This window comes from Camelus ferus, chromosome 18 (assembly GCF_009834535.1).
Source record: "Camelus ferus isolate YT-003-E chromosome 18, BCGSAC_Cfer_1.0, whole genome shotgun sequence".
Classification (NCBI taxonomy): Eukaryota; Metazoa; Chordata; class Mammalia; order Artiodactyla; family Camelidae; genus Camelus; species Camelus ferus.
Window position 1 is genome coordinate 30,623,197 of NC_045713.1, and position 27,286 is coordinate 30,650,482.

General features: G+C 44.0%; 1 protein-coding gene across 2 annotated transcripts in view; it reads right to left on the reverse strand.

The window, feature by feature from the left end:
• Positions 1-27,286, reverse strand: part of PRKCB (protein kinase C beta) — a 297,800-nt gene that overhangs the window by 146,919 nt on the left and 123,595 nt on the right. For both annotated transcript variants that reach the window (XM_032460851.1, XM_032460850.1), the window contains exon 3: positions 20,360-20,442. In XM_032460851.1, the coding sequence (XP_032316742.1) occupies positions 20,360-20,442 (83 nt within the window). The remainder of the gene's footprint in view (positions 1-20,359; positions 20,443-27,286) is intronic.

Genomic DNA, 27,286 nt, shown 5'->3' on the forward strand with positions numbered 1-27,286 from the left:
AGTTGTCATCACAAATGTATGGAATGTATCTTCTCATGCTGATGTGAAATGCCTCTTTTATCATGCCCTCATTTCTCTTGTATCCTTTGTCCATTTTTCAGTTTCCTCTTCTGCTCCAGTGGTCTCTCTATTCCTGCCTCAGCACATACTGTTTTAATGTATCATAGGTTTAGAACGTCTTAGTACCTAAAAACACGCACTGTATACCCCCCCACCCTGACCACCGCGTTAGCATCTGCTTTCAAAATTTTCTTGGTTGTTCTCACCCACGTATTCTTCCAGCTTGTACTGGAAATGCCCATCTCTGTCAACCCTACTTATCGTCCCTTCTAGAAAAACTCCCATCTACAGCAACAGCTCAGTAAGCCACAGAGCATCTGACCTCATGCTTCCAGCCAGTGCGAATGGACCAAGGTCTGGCCAGTGACATGCAACTGAAGAAGGAAGACCTGGGCCAATCAGAATTCAAAACAAGGAACTGTGCCATGCTGGGGGCTGACGCTGACTGATGGGATGGGGGTGGAGGTGATGTAGGTAGGGGAGCAAGAAGGAGAATGAGAGAGAGAGAAGGAGTGGGAGAGAGAGGGAGAAGGAATTTACATGTAATTTGAACCTTCCTTTATGTGCTTCCAGAAAAGTTTTTTTTCCCCTCTAAACTCTTCTTAGTTGCCAGTCTCAAGTTAAGCTAGTCTTCTCCTTTCCAGGATTTGTATGTTATTTCAACCAGTGATCTCAATTCATTAGCTCAGCCAGCGGTTTGTAGCCTGGTTATGCCATCCTCCAGGGCATACATGCAAATCTCCTGCAGAGAAGTATTTATTTCCAGGCCTCCGGGTGAGACTCACAAGCAGTGGGGAGCCCCGACTTTCAGGGGGCGGTGTATCCCTCAGATTGATATAGAACACTGACGAGTTTGGAACTGTGACACTGAGCCAGCTCTCCTGACGTCAGCCCTGGGCTAGAGCTGACCCTGGCCACCCACTTCGGGTGGTGGGTACACTCTGCAAGTCCTAACTGTCCCCATCCAGCCCACTTGCGACTGGCTGGTCCCTGCAGGCACCTGAGGTTGTAACTCCTGCCAGATCGCAACTCCAGTGAGAATAACCAACCGCCTGAGGGAGGATGACCGAGGGAGACCACATGGAACAGCAGTGCGTCCCTTCTCTGAGCCTCGGGAAGACGTGCAGACCCACCCCCAGGCAGGCAGCACCTGTCTTCCTTCTCCTGGAAGGCTGCCAGCGTGGACAAGGCAGCCCCAACTCTAAGTGACTTCAAGGCATCAGGCATTGGACCTGCAGGTTCAGCTCTGATTTGGTGCCTGAGTTGGCAGGGGATGAGAAGCCACATCTCTTCCTGCAGGTGCCGCCTGGACCTGGTCAGGCGACCCTCAACCCCGGGACAGGGTGCAGCTCACCACGAAGAAGAGGGTTAGTCAGGTGTCTAACAGGTGAGGCTCCAAGTCGGGCTGCCTGGATCAAAGTGGCTCCACCACTCACTAGCTGTGTCTCTTGGCCATGCTGCTTAAACTCTCCGCACTTGTTTCCTTGTCTGTAAATTAGGGACAATAATGATATTTATTTCCTAGGATTGTTATACGGAGTGAATTCCTTAAAGCCTTTAACAGTTGCCAACACAAAGGAGCCACTCAATAAATACCAGCTAACATCACTAGTAATAGGGCATCCCCATGTCTTCCCAGTTGTAACTTTTCCTAATAAACCCCATTTCTGTCCCCACCTCTTGAACTTTAGCTTTGATTTCTGGCACCAGTTCCCTCCATAAAGGCAATCAGCAATTCATTGATTTATCTGCTTATTCAGCAAATATTGTTGAGTGCCTTGCAGGTGTCTGGTGCTGGAAGAGCGACATCAGACATGAGGTCTGCCCTCTTGGGCTCCCAGCCTAGCTGGGAGGAGACAGTAAAAAAAAGCAAAAAAAAAAACGTACACTTGTGACTGCTGTGGGGGAACAGCTCGCAGTGCCTGGAGTTTGCAGTGAGGGATTCCACTGTCAGAGAGGTCTGGGAGGCTTCCCTGAGGAAGTGAAGCTTGAGCTAAGATCCGAAGGATGAAGGGCGTACCCTGGACCTCGCGGGCACCTGGCTGGGGCTCTGTGCCCCCGGGGGAAAACTATATTCAGCTGCATAGCATCCTGCTTCAACCGAGGTAGACCCAGCCGACGCCACCCCACTGCCTGGCTCCAAGCTCTGCCTCGGCCCCCATTCTCTGTCCTCGGCTCGAACCCCTCAGCTGTGGAACCCCAGCCCTGCTGAGGGAAACTGAGCAGAGAGCTCCCGAGTCAGACTCTAAAGGCAGATGGTCCAAATTCAGTGCCAGCTCTGTTACTTCGCAGCCATGCAGCCTTGAGCAAGTTCCCGAAGCTATATGAGCCTTGATTTTCTCACCTGTAAAATGGGGAGAAGCTACAGCAGGTTAGTCAGCACTGTAAGACCAGGTTGCCGAGGCTGAATCCCAAACTCAACAACTTCCTGTGCAACGTTGGGCAGGTCTCCTAACCTCTTTGTGTTTCCATCTCCTTATTGTTAAAGTGGGAACAGTAATAACAGCACTAAACCCTCACAGGATTATGTGAATTTAACGAGTTAATCTTTGTAAAGATCTGAGCACGGTGCCTGGCACTCAGCAAACACTCTGTAAGTGTGTGTGGAATAGAACGCTTAAATAAATGCTTCTGCTTTCTAGGTTTGTGAGGGTTCGTGAAATTGTGATTATATCGCGCTGAGCACAGTGACTGGCAGGGAGTATGCACTTAACTAATATTAGCTTAAAATAAAAACTCCATCAATGTCCTTGGGCAGGTCATCTCCATGCTCTGATCTCAGTTCCCCCTTCAGAAAACAAAAGGGTTAAGCTGGGTATTCCCCAGGGGCCCTTTGAGTTCTGACACCTTCTGTCATCCCCCTAGGCTGCTTACAGGGCACTGCCCCGCCTCTTCCTGTGGACGCCACCCTGAGAACTCACTGCTCAGAGTGTACCGTAGCTTTTCAGGGAGCAGACACACTGCAACAGATGACACCCTTGCATTATAAATAAATCCTCCATCAGCCACAAAACATGCACACCCATCCTCTCCCCTCGCCACCCCTCCTCCCCCAACAGGGCCATCAGCCAACAGAGGGAGGAGCACCCCTCTCTTCCTGCTGTGTGTGAGTCGCCCAGACGCAGGACCAGGTCACGGGGGTGACTCAACTTGCAGAGACGCTGTCAGCTTGATTTCTGGACACAGAGCACCGTGTCCAGCTTCCTGACAGCTCCCTCTGCCACAGAAGCCCTCTGCACACCCAAGCCTGCCTCTCAGAAGAGCAGAGAGCGCCCTGATGTACAAGGACATGCAGGGCACTGCTGAAGGGAGTGCCGGCCAGGCCGCCAGCAGCACCTGGGACCCTGGATGCCACAAGCCCACGCAGGTTCCAATCCTAATGACCCTAACTCTGAGCACTAGAAACAAGGATCCTAAACCATTAGGTCCACAGAGACAAGGACCCCGACTGAGGAAGACGAGTCCTGTGCATGCTGACCTGTCACCCCGTCACCAAGAACATCCCTGGGACACCACTCTGCTCAGCAAACAAACGGAAGAGCACTTATGTGCCATGCTCCATCCAAGGTGGGGACACTGACCCCATCACCTTCAGGGACTTTTAGATTCCAATGCAGGCTAATAATAATAGGTATTATTATTATAGTAACAACTAATATACACAGGCACTGTTCTAAGAGCTTTACACAGAGTTCACTCATTTGACCTTCACTGATTACATGCAATAGGTTTATTATCCCCATTCTACAGGGGAGAAAACCGAGGCACAGAGAAGTTAAGCAACTTGGTCAAGGTCACTTAGCTAGTAACTTGGACCCAGAATCTAGGCTCTTTGGCACCATGTAAATAAATGTCAAGTGACCTCTGTGATGTGTGACAGCAAGAAGAGGTATGTGAGGCTTTGACCTGGTCAGGGACATCAGGGAGGGCTTCCCTGAGGAGGTGAGCTGTGGCCTAGAGGATGAGTAAGTCAACCAGGGTTCTTAAATCTCAATGCACAGTAAACTCAGCTGGGAGCCTTTAAATCAATAGAGATCTGACTTCATTTGTCTGCCATGGGCCCAGGCACCAGGATTCTAGTATAAAGCTCCACAAATGATTCAGATAAGCAACCCAGACTGAGACTCACTGAACTCAAGGGGCAAAAGAGACAGGAGTAGCTGGCAGAAGGAAGAGCAAGTGCAAATGCCCAGTGGTGGCAGAGCTTCTGGGGAGGACAAGAGACTGAAAGAAGGAAGCTCAGGGGGTGAGCAGGGAGGGGTCAGGAAGAGGCTGGAGGGACGAATGGGGCCATAGCATGCGGGGCCTCACGAGTAGGGCGACCAGATCACTTATCTTCCAAAGGGGACTCTCGCGAGAATAGCGGGAATGGCACGGGGCACGAGTCCTTCGGGGCTACAGAGCAGCAGAATAACCGGGTCTGTTTGTGGGTTGACAGAGGAGGGTGCAGGGTGGCCCTGCTTATCAGCTACATCAGAGAATCAACATTGTCTCAAAAACAGCGGGAAGCCACTGCCGTGTTTTCCTCAAGGACAATGACAAGATCACATCTGGTTTTGGAAAGATGACTCCACAGCAAGAGGGAAACGACAGGCTGATGAGACAGAGAGGAACCAGGGAACCAGGACAAGAGGCTACTGGTCCAGGGTCTGTGGGCTCGGGGAGAAGTGGGTGGCAGAATATTGTGGTAGGGAAAGGCCAAGTTCAAATCCTAGTTCAGTTCATTCCCCAGCACCTCCTCTAAAAATAAATAATAAAACATAATTACCTCCCCCCACCAAAAATAATAATAATGATACAAACCCTAGTTCAAATCTGCTTACTCATCATGTGACCTGACAAGTCAGATGACTTCTCTGCCTGTTTCCTCCTCTATAAAATGGGTGTAAAGTGGGTGTAAAAGAAGCATCTTTTCATGGGGTGAGGACTCAATGAATCAGTGTCCGCAGAGCGCTTAGAACAGAACCTGGCATCTGAGAGGCGCTAACACAGGCACACGTCGTTTGCACTTTGAAGAGACTGAGCTTCTTAGAAATTCAAGGTTTGTGGCAACCCTGCATCCAGTAAGTCTACGAGTGCCATTTTTTCAACATCTTCTCACTTCCTGTCTCTGTGTCACATTTGGTAATTCCCGCAATCTTTCAAATCCTCCACCAGCAAAAAGATTGTGACTCATTGAAGGTTCACATGATAGGTAGCATTTTTCCGCAGTAAAGTATTTTTAAACGAAGGGATGTACATGGCCTTTTTAGACATAATGCTATTGCCTACTTAGCAAACTACAGTCAAGTGCAAACATAACTTTTATATTCAGTGGGAAATCAAAAAATGTGTCTAATATTCGATGATTGCTGTGGTCTGGAACCCAACCGGCCGTGTCTCCACGATATGCTTGTAAATGTTATCATTATTAACAAAAGCAGTTGGCAATGGAGAGAATATGAGGGTGGGGAAAGTCCGGGAACACAGAAGAAGGCCCGAAGAATTGATCAGTGCTCAGGTGAATTTTGGAGATTCACAGTTAAGGGTTTACGTAAAGAGGCTCAAAGAGACAAAGTTGCCCAAGGAAGGGCTGAGATGCAGAATTAAGGAGCAGAGCCAGTGGGAATGTAGTTTGGTGCAGCCATTATGGAAAACAATATGGAGATTCCTCAAAGACTGAAAATAGACTTACCATATGATCCAGCAATCCTACTTCTGGGCATATATCCAGAGGGGACCTTAATCCAAAAAGATCCATGCACCCCAATGTTTATAGCAGCACTATTTACAATAGCCAAGACATGGAAACAACCTAAATGCCCATCAACAGATGACTGGATAAAGAAGCTGTGGTATATTTATACAATGGAATACTACTCAGCCATAAAAAATAATAAAATAGTGTCATTTGCAGCAACATGGATGGACCTGGAGAATGTCATTCTAAGTGAAGTAAGCGAGAAAGAGGAAGAAAAATACCATATGCTATCACTCATATGTGAAATATTAAAAAAAAAAAAAGACAAATGAACTTATTTACAAAACAGAAACAGACTCATAGACATAGAAAACAAACGTGGTTACCGGAGGGGAGGGGATGGGAAGGGATAAACTGGGAGTTCAAGCTTTGCAGATACTAACATATATAAAATAGGTAAACAACAAGTTTATACTGTAGAGCACAGGGAACTATATTCAACATCTTGTAGTAACTTATGGTGAAAAAGAAAATGAAAATGAATATACGTATGCTCATATATGACTGATGACTGAAGCACTGTGCTGTACATCAGAAATTGACACAATATTGTAAGCTGACTATACTTCAATTAAAATATATTTTTTAAAAAAGGAGCAGAGCCAAGACCTAAGGGATGAGTTTGAAGGCAAAAACAGGTGAAAGATTCTGAGTCAAGCAAACACTTATATGACATGCAAGGCACCGTTTCAAGCCCTTTGCATATAAACTAACTTATTTAATACAACATCCCTACAAAGTAGGCATATTCTCATCCTCATCTTGAAAATGAAGAAACTGGGGCACAGAGAGGTTAAATGACTTTTACAAAGTCACACAGCTTGTAAAGAGCAGAGCCAAGATCTGAACCCAGGCAGGCAGACTCCAGAGTCCATAGCCTTGATCAACAAATAGGACCCAAGCCTGAACATTTCATTCTGCCTGCACCTCCAGACTACCACTGAAAGTACCAGAAGGAACTGTTTAAAAATAGGAGAATCTATTTCAGCCCAGAAAATCAGGGAAAGGTGCCAAGTAAAGGCCAAAAGCTCTTTAAATGTTTTTCAATATACAGAAAAGGTGAGACTTGAATTGATGGGAGGGCAGCATGGCCTGGTTCTCCAAATTTAAAAGAATTAAGAATGGCAAGGTCTGATGGGGGTGGAGGGGTAACCGAGCAGACACAGGAAGCCAAGTTGAGTCCTTGCAGGTCTTGTGCATTCACTGGCAGCAGCGGGCACTTGAGAAACACGTGGAATGATGAATGATCCCCTCTTCTGAGGACTTGAAGAGAAGCGACTGGCTGCCAGACCCCTCTGCAGGTCCCACAGGACACAGAACGCTAAGCACAGCAGGGGGCGTTGCAGCAGCTGCCTACCTAACCAAGGTTGTGCCAGGGTCAGAGAGCGTGTGTGTCCCAGCCAAACGGCCAAGGAGAAGGGTCCCCTGCACACTTTGGAAGCTCTCTGCCTTGGACTGTTGTCCCCTCCATATGCCCCAAAGAAGAATGATTTGACAGAATCTACATTGTCCCTTCTCCCTTCACTGAGAGGTTGAGGGGAGAGGACCTTCCATTGACAGGTCCTACCTACCTATAGAGGTTGTTAACTGGTGGTCCACAGAATAAACTCAGTCCAAAAATGTTTTAAATATACCACACATGTAATTCTCGAATGATCTGTCAGCATTTAATTTGGGAGATTCAGACTTCACTTGAAGAATTGGGAAATCTCGACCTGGGTCCTTTAAAGATCAGGAATTTTTTTTTTTTTAATGGAGCTGAATAATGACTGCCCCCGTCAGATAAGGCACATAGCGCCAAGAAGGACACTCCCTGCGATCACACACTTGACTCATTTACTTCCCAGCCTGGCCGCAGCTGCCTTTGAAGTTGGACATCCTGATCAGTGGACATCACGCATTCTTTCAAAGTCACGTGGCCACAAACAGAACATCCAGGAAAGCAGTCAAACACGAGAGGATCTCCTGAATAATTTCATTTGCGTAGAGTTCAACAGCAGGCACTCTTCTAAAGTGGCTGCACCAGTCTGCATTCCCACAAAGAGTGAGCAAGGGTTCCCACTGATCCACGTCCTCACCAACATTTGTTGTCTTAGGAGTCTGTTTTGGTAATAGCCAGCCTGACAGGTGTGAGGTCTCACTGTGGGTTTGATTTGCATTTTCTGATGAGCACTGAGCGTCTCTTCATATACCTGTTGGCCCCTTGTATGGCTTCTTTAGCGAAATGCCTATTCAAGTCCTTCAGCCCATTTGGAGGTTCCTCAAAAAATGAAAAATAGAACTAACTTTATGATCCAACTACCCTGCTTCCATATTGATCCAAAATAATTGGGTATTTATCCAGCATAATCAAATTTCAGTATTTATCCAGAATCTTGGGTATTTATCCAAAATAACTGAAAATCAGGATCTTACAGAGATTTTAGCACTTGTATGTTCACTTCGGCATTATTCACAACAGTAAGGAAACGATCTAAATGCCCACCGACAGATGAATGGATAAAGACAATGTGGCCTCTACATACAATGGAATACTGTTCAGGCTTTAAAAAGAAGGACATTTTGCAGCGGACAGTGTGGATGAACTCTGAGGACATTATGTCAAGTGAAATAAACCAGACACAGAAAGACAAATGCTGCATAATTCCATTCATACAAGGGATCTAAAATAGTCAAATTCACAGAAGCAAAGAGTGGAATGGTGGGTGCTGGAAGCTGGAGAGAGGGATAAGTGGGGAGTTACAAATCAATGGGCATACAGTTTCAATTAAGCAGATGAATGAGCTCTAGAGATCTGTACAACATTGTGTCTACACAACAGTACTGCATTATACACTTTAAAGTGTATGAAGAAGGTAGATCTCATGTTAAGTACTCTTTCCACCAAAAAAAAAAAAAAAAGAATAAAATAAAATAAAAATAAACAGTTCAATGAAAAAACAGCAAGCAAGGAGCTGTTGATCTGGGTAGTGGTTACCTTGATGGAAGGAGCTGGAGGTGTAGGGATTACAAGGGAGCACAGGAGGGCTTCTGGGCTTCTGGTTACAGAGACATATTCGCCATGTGAGAATTCGTCAAGATGGACACTTTTCATATACGATAAACAGTTTTCAAAAACCATGTGACCAGCCCAGACTGAAAGCAGCAGCTCTGAATCCAAATTCTAAATTCCTAGAAAGGGAAGTCTGACTGGTCCAACTGGGGGCAGACGTCCACATGTATCTAGGACCCTGTGGAGCCAAGGCCATGGGGTCAGGCAGCCTCTGGGGATGCAGATCTGGGCAGGCGGTTCTGGGAGAAAAGGGTTGTCTGCTTCAGTTAGATTTTCCAGGTGAACAGGGTTGAAATCAGGAAGGGGGTAGGGGGCCGGGTAAGAACACAGCCCCGGACCAGACTGCCTGGGTGTGAATCCTGGCTCTACCACTCACTAGTCACTGGACCCTGGGCAGGTCCCTCACCCTCTGAGAGCTTCAGTTTCCTTATCTGTAAAATGAGACTGATAACGACAGTACCGACCTCATGGAGTGTAGTGAGGAATAAAGAGAGACACTCACAGACGTAGAGAATAAACTTACGGTTACCAGGAGGTAAAGGGGGTGGGAAGGGATAAATTAGGAGTTCGAGATTTGCAGATATAACTATCATGTATAAAATGGACAAACAAGTTCCTACTGTATAGCATGGCGAACTATATTCAATATCTTATAGTAACCTATAATGAAAACGGATATGAAAACAAATATATGTATATATGACAGAAACATGCTATACACCAGAAATTGACACATTGTAACTGACTATACTCCAGTAAAAAGAAAGCAAATTTTTTAAAGTGACAGTTAAAAAAAAAAAAAGAATAAAGAGATACTATATGCAAAGTGCTTAAAACAGAATTATATCTATGAGTCCTGGCTTTCAGATATTATTATTTAAGTAAAATACTTGGAAGTCATGGACTCCCAGACCCCTGGAGGTGTGGGGGGCCCTTCTGACTTCAGGACTAAGCCTTTCACATCCCTCCAGGCTGCCTCTCTCCAGAGTCGTTGGTCTTTGGTTTCTCTATTTCCCCCAAGTCTGCAGCCTCCACAGGCTGAGACCTTCTGGGAAATTGCCTTTATTAGGCTCTGAGGCTGGTCCCACCTGCTATACAGGAGAAGCCAAAATAATTCATAAGATAGGACATCCCGCCTCATTTCGTCCCAGCTCCTCTCCTCTTTGTGTGCAGGAGAAACGGTTGGTTTCCATTCTCCAGACACTGCACACTACGGATTTGCTTCTTCCTCCACAGTGTGAAGCTCTGTGTCTTTGTGACAGGGAGGGACAAAGGGCTGCTGAGAAGCAATTCATTCTGACCTTTACATGCGGGTTCTGCATTGCAGATGCCATCACTGACACGTGGTAAACGGGAGCAGGAGAAAGAGGTGGAATTCACTTCAAGGTCAGAAGAACCACGTTTTATCACATGGCCATCATTTTTTATTAGACTTTTCCCCCAACCAGCCCATGGGAAGTGCCTCTATATTTCCATTTTGTGGCAAACAAGAGGGATGCCGGCTATGCCAAAAAATGAGGCTGGACTTCTGAAACTCACACTCTAAGACGTGAAAGGACCATTGGTGGTAACAATATTAATTAGCACCTCCATGGCAAGCAGCCTTTAACATGGATTAATTCACTGAATCCCCATCTGAACCCCAGGAGGAGGGTACCATTTTATCCTCTTCTTTCAGATGAAGAAACTGAGGCAGAGAGGTTAGGTAACTAGTCCAAGATTACTCAGCTAGTTAGTGGCAAACCTGGGGTTCAAACCCCTTCATTCTGGTTTCAGAATCACTAAATGATACAGTCTTATGTTTCCGAACTTGGCTAACCAGCAGAATTACCTGAAGGACTTTAAAATACAGATCCCCAGACCCCTGTCTGTATTCTTTCAGGTAAGGTCTTCTTAGCAAGCTACCAGAATAACCCTTCAGCATTTGACCTGACCGTATTCTGCAAAGCAGCATTTAGAAATGGTAGCGGAGGTGCGTTGTTTTGATCTACAAACATCTCTGCCCCAATTCTCCCTTGAAGAGCCACCCCTTCTCACTGTCTTGGACGGAACACCTAAAAGCCCCAACCAAGGGACTGGTTAGGTAACTTAAGCTTCACCAAATAATGTGTCTCTTTCTGGAATTTGAATTTAGGGCCAAAGCAACACAAGAACCAAAATCAGATAGAAGTGGTCTGGTTGTTCAGGAAGACTTCTTCCAATTCTCTAAAGCATGTTATACCCGCTCCAATAAATTCCTTTAAAACAAGCAAACTCAATTGCACGCAACCAAACAACACTAACTAGTAAGAAGCACCAATGGGGAAGAAGCCCACGTCTACCCCAGATAGCCCTCTACAGCACCCATGACAATTGGTCTTTGCTCTACTGGGATGGTGAGTTAAACCCTTATCCAGCAGCCAGTTGGGCTGTTCTTCCTTAGTCCACACAGACGGTCCTCAGTCCTGATTCTGTCCTTTGAAGACATGCCAAAAAATCTATACAACAGCTTTTGGACATTTCATGACAGCCTAGATTTTGAGCTAGACAGGCCAACCCTTGGAGAGCATCCAGCTCCCCTGTGAGGCGTCCTTTTGCCATTTGGTAACACACACCCCTGATTACTGAGCATTTTTGTTGTGAATGCGGAAGTCATAGATCGCAGTGTTAGGCAATAAATAATAGTCCTGGTGCATTTCCAGATTTAGACAGTTAATAAATACATGAGAGAGAAAGAGGGAGATTGTACTGTTTAGACCGAATCGGCCCTTATATTATTTATCCTTGAGAGATACAGATGAGTTTTTGGTCCAGGTGATGATGAGGTCTTACCATGATGCCAAGAGGGATGTTCAACCCTAACTGTGGCTTCACCTCCTGGAAGGAACCAGACGGTCTTGGAGCATCATCAGAACTAAACTGTGGGGTGTCTCCACGTGGAGTTACATAAGACTGAACCCCCCCAGGCTTTGAGAAGAGTGCAGTCGACTGCTGTGTTGCTTTATCTGAGCCAAGGAGACCAGACAATGTGATGTAAGAGGAGGTGGGCCCTTTCTCTGAAGACAGTTATGTCCTACTGCCCCCAGTGCTGAGGCAGGAAATGGGTGGGGCCTGGGACAAACAGAGTGAGGACTTCCCTCCTCTGGCGCCAAACCTGAATTGGCTCATCAAGGGCCAGAATCTTACCAGGAGCACCTGAAAAGTCTCATTTGGGGCACTAAGCTGATGGAAGATCTTAAGAGTAACCACGTCTGGAAGCAACTATAATTGCTTACAGTTATACCCAAGACTTCACTCAGGTTTGATTTTAACCAAATTCAGTGGGAAGGCTGAGTCCATCTGGAGGTGAAGGGACATCAAAAACAAGACTGTAGAAACCAGTTACAGAAATTCCCAAACTCAGCAGGGGAGGATACAGCTCAGTGGTAGAGCGCATGCTTAGCATGTACAAGGTCCTGGGTTCAATCCTCAGTACCTCCACTAAATAAATAAATGAATAAACTTAATTACCCACCCCCCAAAAGAAATTCCTGAAGTCTTTCTCAGAGTTCTGCAGGCGACAGGCTGGAATCAGACACTGAGCAGAACTGACACATGGCCACCAAAACATGTGTAGCTAATGTGGCCTTTTGTGTTTACCTGCCTGTATATTTGTGTATTTTTTGATATATACCATACATATGCTGTGTCGTCTGCGTTTTTCATTTGGCAGTATATAATGACTATATACGCCCATGTCAGTAACACTTTAATCACTGGGACTTTTTACTGAAGCATCATTGACATACAATAATGTACCAATTTCAAGCATACACTTTCATGGGTTTTGAAAAATGTGTGCACCTGTCTCTCGCACCAACCCAGTCAAGACATAGAGCATTTCCATCACCCCAGACACTATGACATTTTAATCACTGCACAGCATCCCATCATACTGGAATGTTTTACTTACAGAAACTCCAATCAGCAGCTATTTAGGTTGTTTCCAAATTTTTGCTAGTATAAATACAGATGCAATGAATATCACTTTAGCTAAATATATACATGTACCCTTGAATAATTACCTAGCAAAAGTTCCTAGAATTGAAATTTTTAGGTCAAAAAAGATTAAGTTTAGTCATTGTTAGGTCAAAAAGGTCATTAAGCCTTTTGACACATATTGGTAATTTTCTGGTAGGCTCCAATTTTTCCATTGATGGCTGTTCTGCGGGTAGATGTGATTTTGGTGTGCTCGTGAGAGGAAGTGAGCTCAGGGACATCTTGGCCAATCTCCCATATTGGTAATTTTCTCTTGAGAAAAACTGTGCTAATTTACACACTCACCAGTCATATATGAGAATGCACTTTCCACCTCTTCCTCCTGTTTCTGCCTTTTGCTTTGAGTTCTACTTCTTTTGATATTATTACTAAGACCATGTTTATATTCATGCTTGTTTTAGGGGTATATCTTTGCCTCTTTTACTTTTAATCCATGTTTAAATTTCTCTTATACGTTGCCTAGAATTGTACATTTATCCAGTCTGATAGTCTTTGCCAGGAAACAAATGGCATATTGAAATTAAGAGAGTTTAAGGCAGGTTTCATAAAAGGACTGTTTACAAAGGTGTGGGCATGGTGTTGGGAAACCATGAAGGATAATGCAGTAACTGGGAGCCAGAAAGAGCAAAGGGACAAGGAAGGAGAGTAGCTCTTGGAACCCAAAAGGAGAGAACTGTGTACAAGGGACTGTTTTTGGAGGAGCAGTGACCTTCAAAGTGTAGAGCCAAGATGACTCGACGATAAAGACCCCAGGCTCACTCTCCTTTCACCCTCCTGTCTTCTATTAGTCCCTCCCCTTGAGCCCAACCAGAAGTCAGAGGGTAAGGGAACCCCCACTGATGCAGTCCTTATAGGTCAGTCTCTGAGGGAGGAAGCAGACAAGATCTGGAAGGGTAAACAAGAAAGCTGGAACAGCAGATGAGGGTGAGCAGGGTAGACTGCAGAGTGGCCATGTAGTCCCCGCCATTCCTGTATGCACCCCTGCAGTGTAACTTTGCAGCCCCTCCCATCCAGAGCTGAAGTATATTCCTCCACCCCTGAATCTAGCCTTGGCCATAACCACTGCAACACAAATAAAAGCTTGAAAAACACCCGGGTTTGGGGGATTTCCCTCTCTTGCTGTGCTTGGAACCCTGAGACTGGTGTGTAGATGAGCCTAAACTAGCCTAATGGAGGAAAAGAGACCACATGGAGGAGGAATGAAGCACCCCAGCCAATAGGCTGCCAGGTATCAGTTGCCGTCCTAGGTGATCCAGTACCAGCCAAGCCACTCACTGATCAACCACATGAGAGAGCCCAGCAGAGACCAGCTGAATAGACCCGGATCAAAAGAATGACCCAAACAGCCCACAGAATCATGAGAAATAATGACTGTTGTTTTAAGTCACAAAACTTTGGGATGGTTTGTTACCCAGCAAAGTTAACTGATAACAGTGGATAATGAGAAAGTATTGGCTTTTACAAGGACTAATTCCTCAGTTCCATTGTCTGAAGCCCTTGTCCCTGAAGCTTTTAATCCATTCTCAATGTCCTTCTCTTGAGCCAATCTCTTTTCCTATTGCTAATTTGAGTTGGATTTATCTCACTTTCAACTTCAAAAAAATTGTCAAGGTTTTTTTTCCTCTATAACTTGAGGATTTAAAATAAACAGACTGGGTATAAAATAAGCTACAAGGATACATTATACAATACAGGGAATATAACCAATATTTTATAATAACTATAAATGGAGTATAACCTTTAAAAATTGTGAACCACTATATTGTACCCCTATAACTTACATAATATTGTACATCAACTGTACTTCAATGAAAAAGTAAAGCATCTCAAAAAAGACAAAGATATTTTAAAACAACAGGTTCCTTATTACGAAAATAGAAAAAAAATAAAGTAAAATAAAATGAACAGAAATCCTTCACTCTTCTAAAGTTTAAGATAATTTACCCATGAAGCCTATTATTCTGGAGCTTTGGGAAAAGGCAAGCTCCTTGGGCAATGTTCTCATTTCTCTCTTGGTTATTTGCCTGTTCTGATTTTCAGTTTCTTCCTGAGACAAAATTGCCCATTTTAAATTCCCTAGAAAATCACCCACTTCAACCAGATTTTAAACCCATTGGCATTTCTATGCATATTCTTTCTACTATAGAAATGTAACATATTCTTTTTCAAATTTCCTTTTACTTCCCTTTTATTAAATCTTCAACATTTAACACATGATTTATCACTTTTAATATATTTCTTCATAAAACAAGACTTGGTTAAGAAACACAAAAGGATACACTCAACATGAGTGCCTGTGATCTTTCGCTGACCTGATTTAGCGATGGAATCAAGAAAGACACAGTGCATAACAATGAGTTTTATTCTGTACCTTCGCCATAAATGATAAGAAATTATTTCTAAAGCCATAAAATGTTGAAGAAAGTATCTTTAGACAAACCAGCTAAGAGTCCTTTTGTACTTTTGTTCTGCCTGGCACAGCGCCTCTGCTCAATAAAGTTCGCTGTTACAATAACGTTATTCCTTGGCAGGTCAGAGTGTAACCTCCATCTTTTCTTGAGTAGGAAAGACTCCTCCAGGGATTAATAATAATTTAGAAGCCATTTACTGAGTGCCTTCTTTGTGCCAGACACTCTTCTGGAGGTGATTCAGGCAGTCTCTCAGGGAATACTCACCGAAAAAACTATGATTTACGTATTATTTTCCCCATGTTAAAGATATAAACTAAGGGTCACAGAACTAAAATTATTTTCCCAAGATCAATGGAGCAGTCAACGTCAGCGCAGGAATCTGACACCAAGGTTTTCTGGCTCCAAAGTCTAGGTTCTTTTCTCAGCACTGCACCCCGGAATTTGAGGTTTTGTGTAAAGTACTGGGAATGCAAACAGTAATTACTTCAGAAGGATATGGTCTGGGTGGAGAAATGGAGAGAATTATCAGCACATCCACAGTTAGGGAGATAGGTGGAGCAGTCGAAACGCCCTCAGCCACCTGCACAAGGGCTTACGATATGATGGTGCCACGCTGAGCAACTTTGTGCAATGGCTCCTTCGTCCATTTACCATTAATCCTTTTGTTCTTGTTCTAGTTTTTCATTTTAAGGATCTTTTTTAAAATCATTACAAGGGAGAGGGTATAGCTCAAGTGGTAGAGCACATGCTTAGCATACACAAGGTCCTGGGTTCAATCCCCATTACCTCCTCCAAAAATAAACAAGCAAATAAATCTAATTACCTCCCCCTAAAAAAATAAATAAATAAGAAATGCAGTACATTAAAAAAAAATCATTACAACAAACCTATGCGGTTGGTACCAACATCCCAGTTTATGGATACAGAAACCAAGTCACAAAGCAGGGAAATGCCACACCTAAGGTCACTTCGTAAGTAAGAGGCAGAGTCAGGTCCTGAACTCAGGTATGACTGACTTCAGAGTCCACACGTCTGTGGACCACTGACTTTGGGCGTGATCCATAAATTGCTCAACTTCCCATTTTTAGCTGGAAGGGGCCTGGGGCCTGGGGCAGGGAACACATGGACGACGTGGGACGTGCTCCCGTAACGAGGCCATCTATGACTCTCTGACCCACACTGAGACCTGCGGGCCTTTCACGAAGTCAGGTGTGATGGTCTCCGGGGGCTTTGTTCCACAGTAGCCCCTTGGGTCAACAGGATCTGTAGTAGCTTGACCAGCGATTCTTCTCCTCGCATGAAGAGTGAAATCTGTTTCTTTACCACTTGAATTTGGGCTTGGCCGTGAGACTCCTTGGCCCAGTGGGACATTATCAAATGCGATGCACAGACTGAAAAATCACTGATGCATTGGGGTTTGCTCTCCTGCTCTTCTTCGAACCCTGAAACCACCATGTGAACGAGCCAGGGCTGGCCAGCTGGATAATGAGTGGCCACGTTGGGGAGAATCAAGTCACCCAGGCCAAAAACCAGCTCACTGCCAGTCATGTGAATGGGCCATCCTAGATCATCCAGCCACCAGATATCCACAGACACAGGCGAGAACCCCTTAATGTTTGTGCCCAGAGCACGTACTTGACTCATCCTAATCTCAGCCCTCGGAGTCAAGTCCTCCTCTTTCTGTTCTGAGAAGATCTCTTGGGACACCGTGCATGTGGTCAGTAGTCTAAGTGCTCTGTGACTATAATGTCCATATGCAATGCCTATGGTAGTACCAGAGATTTGGGTCCCAACCAGATGAGACCAAGAACCAACAGGCTGCCTGGAGATGAAAAGAGGTACCACCCAGGAACTCTGACATGTCTTGAGGTCTCCCAGTGGTGGGTACCCATATATATTGTTTATTCCTGTTGGCAATGAATGGTTGGGTCAGTAGTGGGTTCACTGGGGCAGAGCCTGATTCATAAAATTCCCTCGGATGCCATGATGTAGGCCTAGAGAAATGCCAACTCCACAAAGTTCTACTGATATCCAGAATATTCCCTGGCTCAGACTGGTCTTGCAAAGCAGAGGGTAGAGGACAAAAGCTAGCACGTTCCTTTTTCATGGATGGATATTGCACTTTTCTGCTCCATGACCTTGTGGCTCCCCAGCGCCTCCAAGGTCACCCAGGAGGCGGGTGCCCCTCCCTCCCTGCGTGAGCCTCAGAAAGCCTGGCCAGGTTGGCGAGCAGGTGTAGCTGGATCTTTAATCATGTCCCCCACCATGGACTGAAAAAGGTCAATGTACCGAGTCAAGCCAGTTCAGAAGTCTGGACTAATTCATCATCCTCAGTGCCAACTGGTCTTCTTGGAACTGGGACCAGAGATAGAATCATTTCAGGTAGGCTGCCAAATTCTACGCCTGCTGGCTGCAGGGAGTACCGCCTGCTCTCCCCACACCCAAGGCAATGAATGGCAGCACGGCTCCATTCATATGGAGCAGGGTCTCATACGACTTATGGCGCCTCCACCCTCCTGGGAAGGACTGCCAAGTGGCAGGCAGAGGGCCTATTCATTCTTCGGACTTACCTGGTAGACAGCCGTCCTTGCTGTCTGCCCAGCATGCATTCACTGTTACTCATTATCACCGTCATCATCATCTCCGCCTATATACAGCTCTTGCTATGGCCCACTGTCCTAAGTGGGCTTTTACGGATGTGTATACATTGGATAATAGTAGCAAGGTTATAAGGTAGGTATACGGTATTATTTTATCCATTTTCAATGGAGGAATCCAAAGCACAAAGAGGTTTAAATACTTTGCCCATGGTCACAAGTATTTGAGCCTAGCAATGCTGGCTCCATCCACTGTCTACAATTTTAACCAGTACGCCATACTGCTTCTCTGGCTTTCCTCTTAGGGACCTCCATTCTCAAATCATGGGGTGGGCACACGGACACATCATCAGGCCTGCCAAGGACCATACCCATCCTTCTGCTTATGTGTGACCCAGGGTCCAATGAGACTTTAGCTCACTGGAATTGCAGCACTGATAAGACATGAGACTAGCTGCAGACTTCATGCTTCCATAGGAGAAAAACCTCCTTGAAACAGAAGCCAAGACAAAGGAAGGCTGTGCTAAGACATGGAGAAAAAGATTCCTGAGGACCTCATTTCAGCACCGTGATTCACTGTCTGAAGCCAGCCTACCCTTGGGCTTTTCCGTTTCAGGGACCAAAATTTCCCTTTTCACATAAAACAGTTTGAGACGAGTGTCTATCTTAGGCAACAGTAAAAGTCAACGAATACAGGCGGGATATAAGAAACACCGTCTTCTCGGCTGCTCTGTGTCAAGCCTTGGTCTGCAGGAACACTCAGAGCTGCATCATGGACCAGACTGTCCTCCCAAACTTCCCTGCCTGCTTTCCTGGGGATGAGAGAAGGAACTGCGCTAAAGGGTCAGGGAGTGTGACTTGAGAGAACATGGGGAAGGGTCCCATCTTCATCCCTGCAAACACGCCTGTGAGGGCTTTGGTTGTTCCATGTTGCTTGGAGTTCTTAAACCCAACTACCACAGCTTCCAAGCAAAGCAAGCGCAGTGTAAACTCTAGAGCATCCATGGTGTCGAGGCAGTAGATAATGCCCCTGATCTGCAGCAAAATGGCAGGTGACCACTTGCAGAAGGCTAGTAAGAGTCAAAGACATGCAGTGACAAAATGAAGTCACCAGCCACTTCCAGCAGGCTGAGGTCAGCCAGACAGGACCAGTGGGAAACCAAACCAATGGGGAAAATTTCCAGGAAGGTGAACTAAACCAGGAACAAAAGAAGAGAACTAGGAGTGGGTGGAGGGCTGCACGGTGGGTACGTGGAATGCAGTTTCGTGAATGGGTCAATGGAAGAGTGTGCATGGTAGAAGGTCCATCCAGGACAGTTTCAGCTGCGTGGAAAAGAAGACTCCAAACAGTGAGACCACACCACTGAGAGAAGCTTCAGGTCTCACATATGCAGCCTGGGCCTAAGAGAACTCAGAATTGATTCAGCAGCTCACCGGTGTCATCAATGACCCAGGTCCTTTCAACACTTCCAGGCTCAGGATGTCATTCATATCTCTCTCATTGACCCAAAAGGGTTGCCACAACTCCGTGTATTATATCCTTACACAAAAATGTCCAACAGAACAAAGAAAGGAATGTCTTCTCTTATTAGAACGGAAAGTCTTTCTTGGGAGCCCTGCCCAGACTTCCCCGCAGGTCCCACTGAGCAGAATTGGGTCCCATGCTCACTCACAAGCTACAAGAGAGCCTGGGAAAGCAAGTATGAGGCATCTTCAGTGCTTGGCATGAGAGGTGTTCTCTGCCAGAAAGAAAAGAAGGAGGGCTAGGAATGGCTGTTGGGGTGGGCAACTACCCCAAATTTGGGGTAAACTTGTACCAAGACTTCTGCCGTAAGTTAACAGCACTCACACTGACGTTCACTTACTATTTTCCTTGAGTCATTTTATCTTTGATTTAACCTAAATACCTTCACTTAGGTAGGAAATTTTATATCCCTACCATAAATGCAAAACCACTGCTAGATACATTTTTCCAATCCATATTAAAATAACTTCATAATGATCAAACAAAGACATTTGCCCGTTTTACCCAGAAGCACCCCTTGTCGCCTCAGCAGTAATCGCACCGCGGGCTCCACAGTAGCAGGGTAAACGCATTTCCTCCTAATTCTTGAGCCCTAGTAACACGAATCCCCTCCCAAAGGGCTATAAAGCACATTGTAAGGCACCATCTTAACTACGTTTTTACAGCATCCGTAGCAATCCAGCCCCTGCCCGCGACTCTCACGCCTCCGTCGTAAAGATGAAGACATTCTGCAAAATCATAGGAGGAAAACTAGCTGGTTTCTTGCAGTCATCCATCCCACTCAAAATGTTTTGCTTTATTTTTTCCATTAAAATGAAAATCATCTCGGAGGCTGTAGGGACCACAACATGTCTTGGGATGAGAACCTCCTGACTGTTTCGTCTCAGTGTGCTCACAGTTACCCAAAAGGATGCATTGGCTATGGACAGAGCGAGGCGGCCAGTGCCCGTTACTTACGTCGGAGGCTGGGCCCTTGTCAGCGCCTGGGCAGGAGAAAGTGACAAATTCATGGCACCGCTTGTGCACGACAAAACAGCAGACTGCAAAAGAGGAAACAAGGGGAGGAGGAAGGGGAGAGGGAAAGGGGAAAGGAGGGAGGGAGGGGAAGAGAGGGAGAGATCATTAAACCTGGACTTCACAGCCAGGAGAGGCTTTACACCAAAATAAACAATGCCTGCAGCTTCTGCACCGTGTCCTCTCTTGAAGTCAAACTCTTAGGGACACTGATGTTACAACCGGCAAATTACTAAATTTCTAAAGTTAACTAAGGTTCAAGGGCACGTATACTCAAAATCACATGCTCTCTGAAGATCACTTAAGCTGCACGATCTTCCGCTGGTTTGGGAACATAATGCTGTTTCTTAGATCGGCACCACAGGAAGTCATCAGCTTGTGTTTAGGTCCATACTGCTTAAGAAGTACGTACATGGAAACACTAGAATCACACTCAGAGAGAAGTGCATAATGTGCAGGGTGTGCAGAAGCAGAGTGAGCAGGAACATGGACCCACACCTCCATCTCACCCAGGAGCGATGGCAATTAAGGAGAAAGAGCGGAAGAAACTGGCTGCATGTTTACATTGTTACTTTAGCAGTTTGCAACCAAATATGTTGAATTTGCATGCATTAAATACACCACTATTCAGGGATTGTATCACTTGGGAGGAGGGGCAGTCAGAGACTATATACAAAATAAAACTGATTTTTTTTGCTGTTGTTGTTGAAATCTACTTTATAAACTCTGGACCGTGGGGTCCTGGAGGACAGGCACCATGCTCAGAGTCTTTCTAAAGGCCATTCTCAGTAAATGAAAACAGAATAGGAAGCCTCACGGCTACCTCCGGTGACATAATAGATCTGGGCAGCCATCACCAACGTTGCTGTCATCACAAAAGGGCACTACCTGCGTGCTGATGGAAGCACTGTGAAGACCACCACCAGCTACAAAGTACTCGCACCAAAATAATCAAGCCTGCATTAGTTCAGGCGTCTTGAGCCAATTACCAATTCACCAAAACTACAAGAGGAAAAGGGGTTGAGGTGGTATGTGGAAGCTGTACTTTGCAATCAATTTTTGCGTATGCCGAAAACTGCTCAAAAAAAGAAAAAACCAGAAAACTGCAAGAGGAAAAGAGCAGGGCAGAGGAGAAACTTACATATTCAAAGATATCTAAGAAACATACCAACTAAATGCAATATGTGGATCTTATTTGGATCCTAATTTAAATAAACTAATAGTTTTTAAAAGTTGTAAGACAATCAGAAAAATGGATATACTGAATTTTTGATGATATGAAGAAATTATTGCTATAGGTATAAGGGAGTAAGAATTTTGATGTAATAATGGTATTATGATTATTTTCATTAAAGAATCCTTATCTCTAAGGACGCATCCTGTAATTGTTATGGATAGAATGATTTAATTCAAAATAATTCAGTATGACAGGAAGGAGATAGAAAGGGGAAGGGTATAGATGGGAAAAAAAAATTAGTTTTGACTGATCATCACTGAAACTAGGTGATGAACACAGGAGGATTCATTATATTAATTTGTCAACTTTTATGTATATTTGATATTTTCCACAATAAAAAAATTTTAAACCCTCATGGCTAGGAACCAGGAAGCGTTCCAAACAGGCCAATTTCTTTCTCCTTTGCTTTCTCCTTTTCAGTTTCAATATTTACTGCATTTATAAGTAATATTATCTTTGTATAAAGACATTTGTGTCAAACAATATGTGTATTGGGTGTGTGGGATCCCTCTGTGGCTGTATGTCTGTGAATGCTGAGCAAACTGGCCAAAAAATGCCAAGGATGGTTCTCTCTGGGCAGTTAAGACTGTGGATTATTTTTACTTACAACCTTACATCTGTATGGTTAGAAATGTTCACAGAGAGGATATATTAATTATATAATCAGGAAAAAATAAGCTTACTTTCATTTTGAAACAAAACAAAGAGTTAAAGAAAAACAAAGTTCAGGAAATAAAAAATACAATTGCCAAAACTGGAAACTCAGTGGTTGAGCTGATGAAAGAATGCACACAGCTGAAGAACTCAGCAACTGGAAGTCTAAATTGAGTGATTTTCCCAGAATTCTACCAAAAAAGCTAGAAAGGATAAGAGAAATGATACAAAACACATAGTACTGATCCAAAAATTCTAATATCCATCTAAAAGGATGCTCAGGAGAGAACAGAGGGAATGGTAAAGAAGGTGTAATTAGAGAGAACAGAATAAAATTCTCTAAAGATTAAGAAGAATTTGAGTCATTAAATTGAAAGAAACTATCAAATGTCAATAGATATGAATGGAAAAAAAGACAGATGGTGCGAACATCAAGATTCTGAGATCACTGTAATGTGTCCGGCAGGGGCGGGACGAAGGGGCGGGGAAGATTGCTGACAAAGGGACAAAAATAATTTTAACATCAGATTTTTCATCTGCAACTCTGAATTCTAGAACACAATGGAGCAGCGTCCTCGAAGGTTTAGGAAAAGTCACTTGAATCAAAAACCCTATGTACAGCCAAACTAGCATTCAAGCGAACGTACAAGATAAAGACATTTCCAGAATACTGGGACTTAGAAAATGTACTTCCCGCAAAAGAATAGAGCATGTGCGCCCTAAAAAATAACAACAAAATGAATCAAAGAGGCATAATAAACAGTGGTGAAAGAAAGAACAAAAAGAAAAGTGGGGCAAGGTGGGTGGGGAACTTAAGTCATAAGAGATGGGGGTGGGAGAAAGAGTATAAAATTGCAATATGCTAAGAGTCTTGTCTTCTTCCTCAAAAGTTTATAGATATTAAGGAACAACATTTAGGACATTCTAAGTATGTGTGTTAATAATTAAGAACAAAAATGAGAATAGAAATATGTATAACTTGCAGACCACTCAGAGAAAAAAGTGAACAAAGAAACTTAATCCAATTACCCTTCAAAAGGCCTTCTCATATGACCCAATTCCCTATAAATATTATTCTTTTTTTTACTTTTACATGGCATTATTTGAACCTTAAACTCCTTCATCTGTCTGTAATTTCTTGGTATCTGAAATGACATGGGAATCTAATTTGCCATTTCTTCCCAAATAGGTAATCAAATCTGTCAGCATCTTTTATTGAATAATTCATCTCCTCCCCACTGATCTCAAATGCCAACCTTATTATATGCTAAATAATTATATAGACTGGGGTCTGTCTTTGGCCCTATTCCACTGATCCGTCTTATAATACAGCAATATGGGATTTAATTATAGTAGCTTTACAATATGCTATATCTTGGCAGGGCAAGTCCTCCCTCATTATCCTTATTTTCAACATTTTCTTGGCAATCACTGTGATCCAAGTGAACTTCAGAATCAGTTTGTCAAGTGTTTAAAAATACCAATGGAATTTTTATTAGAACTGTATTTCGTGAATTCCCCACCCCTACTCCCAGAAAAAATTAATTGGGACTTTGACCAAAATTGTCTGAAATTCAGAAATTAAATTCAGGATCATTGATGCTTTTATAACAATGTGTCTTTCTATCAGGCATAGGCTGTCCTCTTGTTAAAAGCTGATTTTATGTCTCTAATTTTCTCTGTAGTTCTACACATTCTCGCTTAGTATTATCTGAAAGATTCTTTTTCTATGCGATTGTGATTTTGACAACTTTTCCACTTCGTTTTGCAACTGGTTATCATTTACAAAAAAGAAAGCGATAAACTTTCAGTGTATTTACCTTGTAAGCATTTTTTTAAAATCATGATAGTTTTTGTGGGTTTTCATTTACTTCCTTTGAGTTTTCTGAGCAGAGAATCATATTATCCCCAATATTAACAGTATTTTCTTTTCTCCTCCCTGATGGGTAAGCATCTATTTTTCCCCTTACTGTATTTCCACGTCTAGAGTTTTCAGAACAGTGTAGAATAAAAGAGATGACAGGAGACAGTCCTGTCCCATTTTGAGCTTGCACCAGCTTCACCTCCCCCTCACACTCTTCTCAAACTAACTTTGGAAATTTATATTTTCCCTTGGAATTATCCACAGTGTTCTTCTCCATGTGTTTCAACTGTAACATCTTATCCGGAATGGTGCTCTGCCCTTTCTCCTGCTTTCTTTACATTGTATTGCTAGTCTCTCTTCTTATTTTTTTCAGAAGTTTATCTTCCTTGTTATCCATTTTATTGTTCTTTCTTTCTGTTTTGTTTTGTTTTTTTTTTTTTTTGAATCCTTTTTTAATTGAAGTGTAGTCGGTTTACAATGTGTCAATTTCTGGTGCACAGCATAATGTTTCAGTCACACATATACATACACATATTCCTTTTCATCTTAAGGAAAACAAGTCATGGACACATTTCTCAATTCTACTGGGCTTCTTCCTATTTATTAATTGTTCATTTTACTTTTATTTGTCCCACTTATTTTACTTCTATTTGTACTTGTATTACTTTGTGGGGAGTATGAATTCTGGAGTTAGATGGCCAGGTTTGGATGCTACATTCATCACCTGCAAACTATAATACTTGGGCACATTATCTTATCTCACTCGGCTTCAGTTTCCTCTCTGAAAAATGATGGTGATAATAATAATACCCATATCACAGAGGTGTTGTCAGAATTAAATGAGCTAATCCATCCACGCTCAGAACTGTGCCTAGCCTATCACGAGTATTCAACAGATGTCTGTACTGTTATTTATTATTCTTTTTAAAGCTTCTTAACTTCTTCACATTTTTCTTCACTAAAACTTTAAAGACTTTAAAGCTAAAAAGTTTCCTTTCAAGTACAGCTTTGGCTGCATCCTGTGTCTTTATTTAGTGCTATCATTGCCTTAAGTGGTCTAAGTGGTCTAGTATTATGGTTTTAATTTCTTTGTTAACCCAGAAATGATTAGGAAAGTTCCCCCTCTCCTCCAACTCACCATTTACAAGGAGTTACTTTAGTCTAGAACCTTTCTTCACAACATCAGTTATGATCTTATTCATCTTTACTCTCTTTGAAGGAAGGAAGGGGGCTCACCTCTAGTTTCCTAGTAGATAAGTGGGTATTTAGGAAATAAATGTTTGGCGAATAGATGAACAAAAGAATGAATATCATCAGCCCCGGAAAAAGAGGAAAGCCACACCAACTTCATGGTTGCTGTAGCTCCCGGCTGGCCTTCCACATCCCACCCCCATGGACAGGGGGTGCATCAGCCATGGGCAAGGTCTCTGTAGGCAGGCTTCCAATTAGCCACAGAAATAAATAATCCATCCCCACCGAGGAAGCATCAATACGCTGAGTTACTTGACTACACTCCAGCACACTCTCCAGGGAAGCTGGGAACAGGCTGGAAAGTTGATGAGCCTCTGAAGCAGGCACTTCCTTTACACAATGTGTTTCTGAAAAGTTCTGCAAATCAAATTTCCCATTAACTAAAACACTTCAATGAAAAGTAGTAGGGCTGGCTATTTAAAGAAACAAACTAAATTCTTTTGTGATACAAATAAACACCCCCTCATTCCCGTTTGGCAAATTCAGGGTAAGACTAGCTTTTCTTACATAAGAGCCAACATTTACCGAGCTGCCGAAACATGTACCAGGTCCTACGTTCAAACAGGTACCTGGGAAGAGCCAAGAATTCCTAGATGCTTCATGATTTATTCAGTAACTCCTTGCTCTGCAGAAGTTAAAAGCCTGCAGCCTGCAAGCCCTCTGAATCCGACCTGCAGCCATGCCTTATTAGGAATAAACAACGGAGTCTCAAGCTCAAATGCCCTAGGGGCCAGGTGAGCAATGAAAATGTCTGGGGGTGAGGTGGAAGAATGCATGGATGCCCTGTTTAGAAGGGGAAACTGCTGCTACTTGGCTCCAGCAGAGAATGAGATTAAACTCCCAAGCTCAACCCACCTCCATCTCTCCCTTATGACGCATAGAATCATGAAGTTCACAGGCCAGCTTTGCAGGTGGAACAATGTCTTCCCCCAGCCTCACTGAAGACGTCCACGTCCTAATCCCTGGAACTTGTGAGCATGTTACTTTCCAGGGCAAAACGGACTCTGCAGAGGTGATTAAATCAAGGGTCCTGAGGATGGGAATTACACTGGATGATCCTGATGGGCCCAATGTCATTATAAAGGTCCTTATTAGAAGGAGGCAGGAGGGGGTCAGAGTCAGAGAAGGAGGTGTGACTATAAAAGCAGAGGTTGGAATGATGCCGTTGCCGGAAAGGAACACAAGCTAGGCAACAATGTAGATGGCCTCTAAAAGATTAGAAAAGCCAGGGAACAGACAGCTCCCTAGAGCCTCCAGAAGGAATGAAGCCCTGCTGACATCTTGATTTTAGCCTCATACGACCCATTTTCAGAGGGTTATGAGGGAATAAATCTGTGCCATTTTCAACCATTAAGTTTGTGGTAATCTGTTATCCCAGCAGCAGGAAACTAATACATGAGCCAAGGATGGGAGAAACCTGGTTGATACCAGAAGGAGCAAACTACAGCCAAAAGCCCAGGAGACCTCTCTGGAGAATCTGCCCCAAAGTAAGCAAGGGGACCCCCAACTCTGCCTTCTACTGCGCCCAGCCCCACATTCCCACCTCTAGTCATTATAATTTATTTGCTGCATCTGAAGAGGCATAGAGTGAGTCACTAAATCTTTATTTTTCTCTCTTTGGAGTTGACCCACCTCTTGTACCTATTCTCGCTAGGGGTCTAACGCGGAAAGTTGACATCTCTGGGAAGCAGTCTTCATCCCTGAATGCGTAACAAGCTGAGAGAGGCATCCTAGCGCTAGTGGCAGACGACTGCGGTGGGAGAAGAAAGAGAAGGGCCCTCCGCACCCTGCTCAGCTCCCGCCTCACTCAGGAGGCCCCAGAACAGCCATTTCTCAAGAGCGGAAGCCACCACCTGCAAGAGCA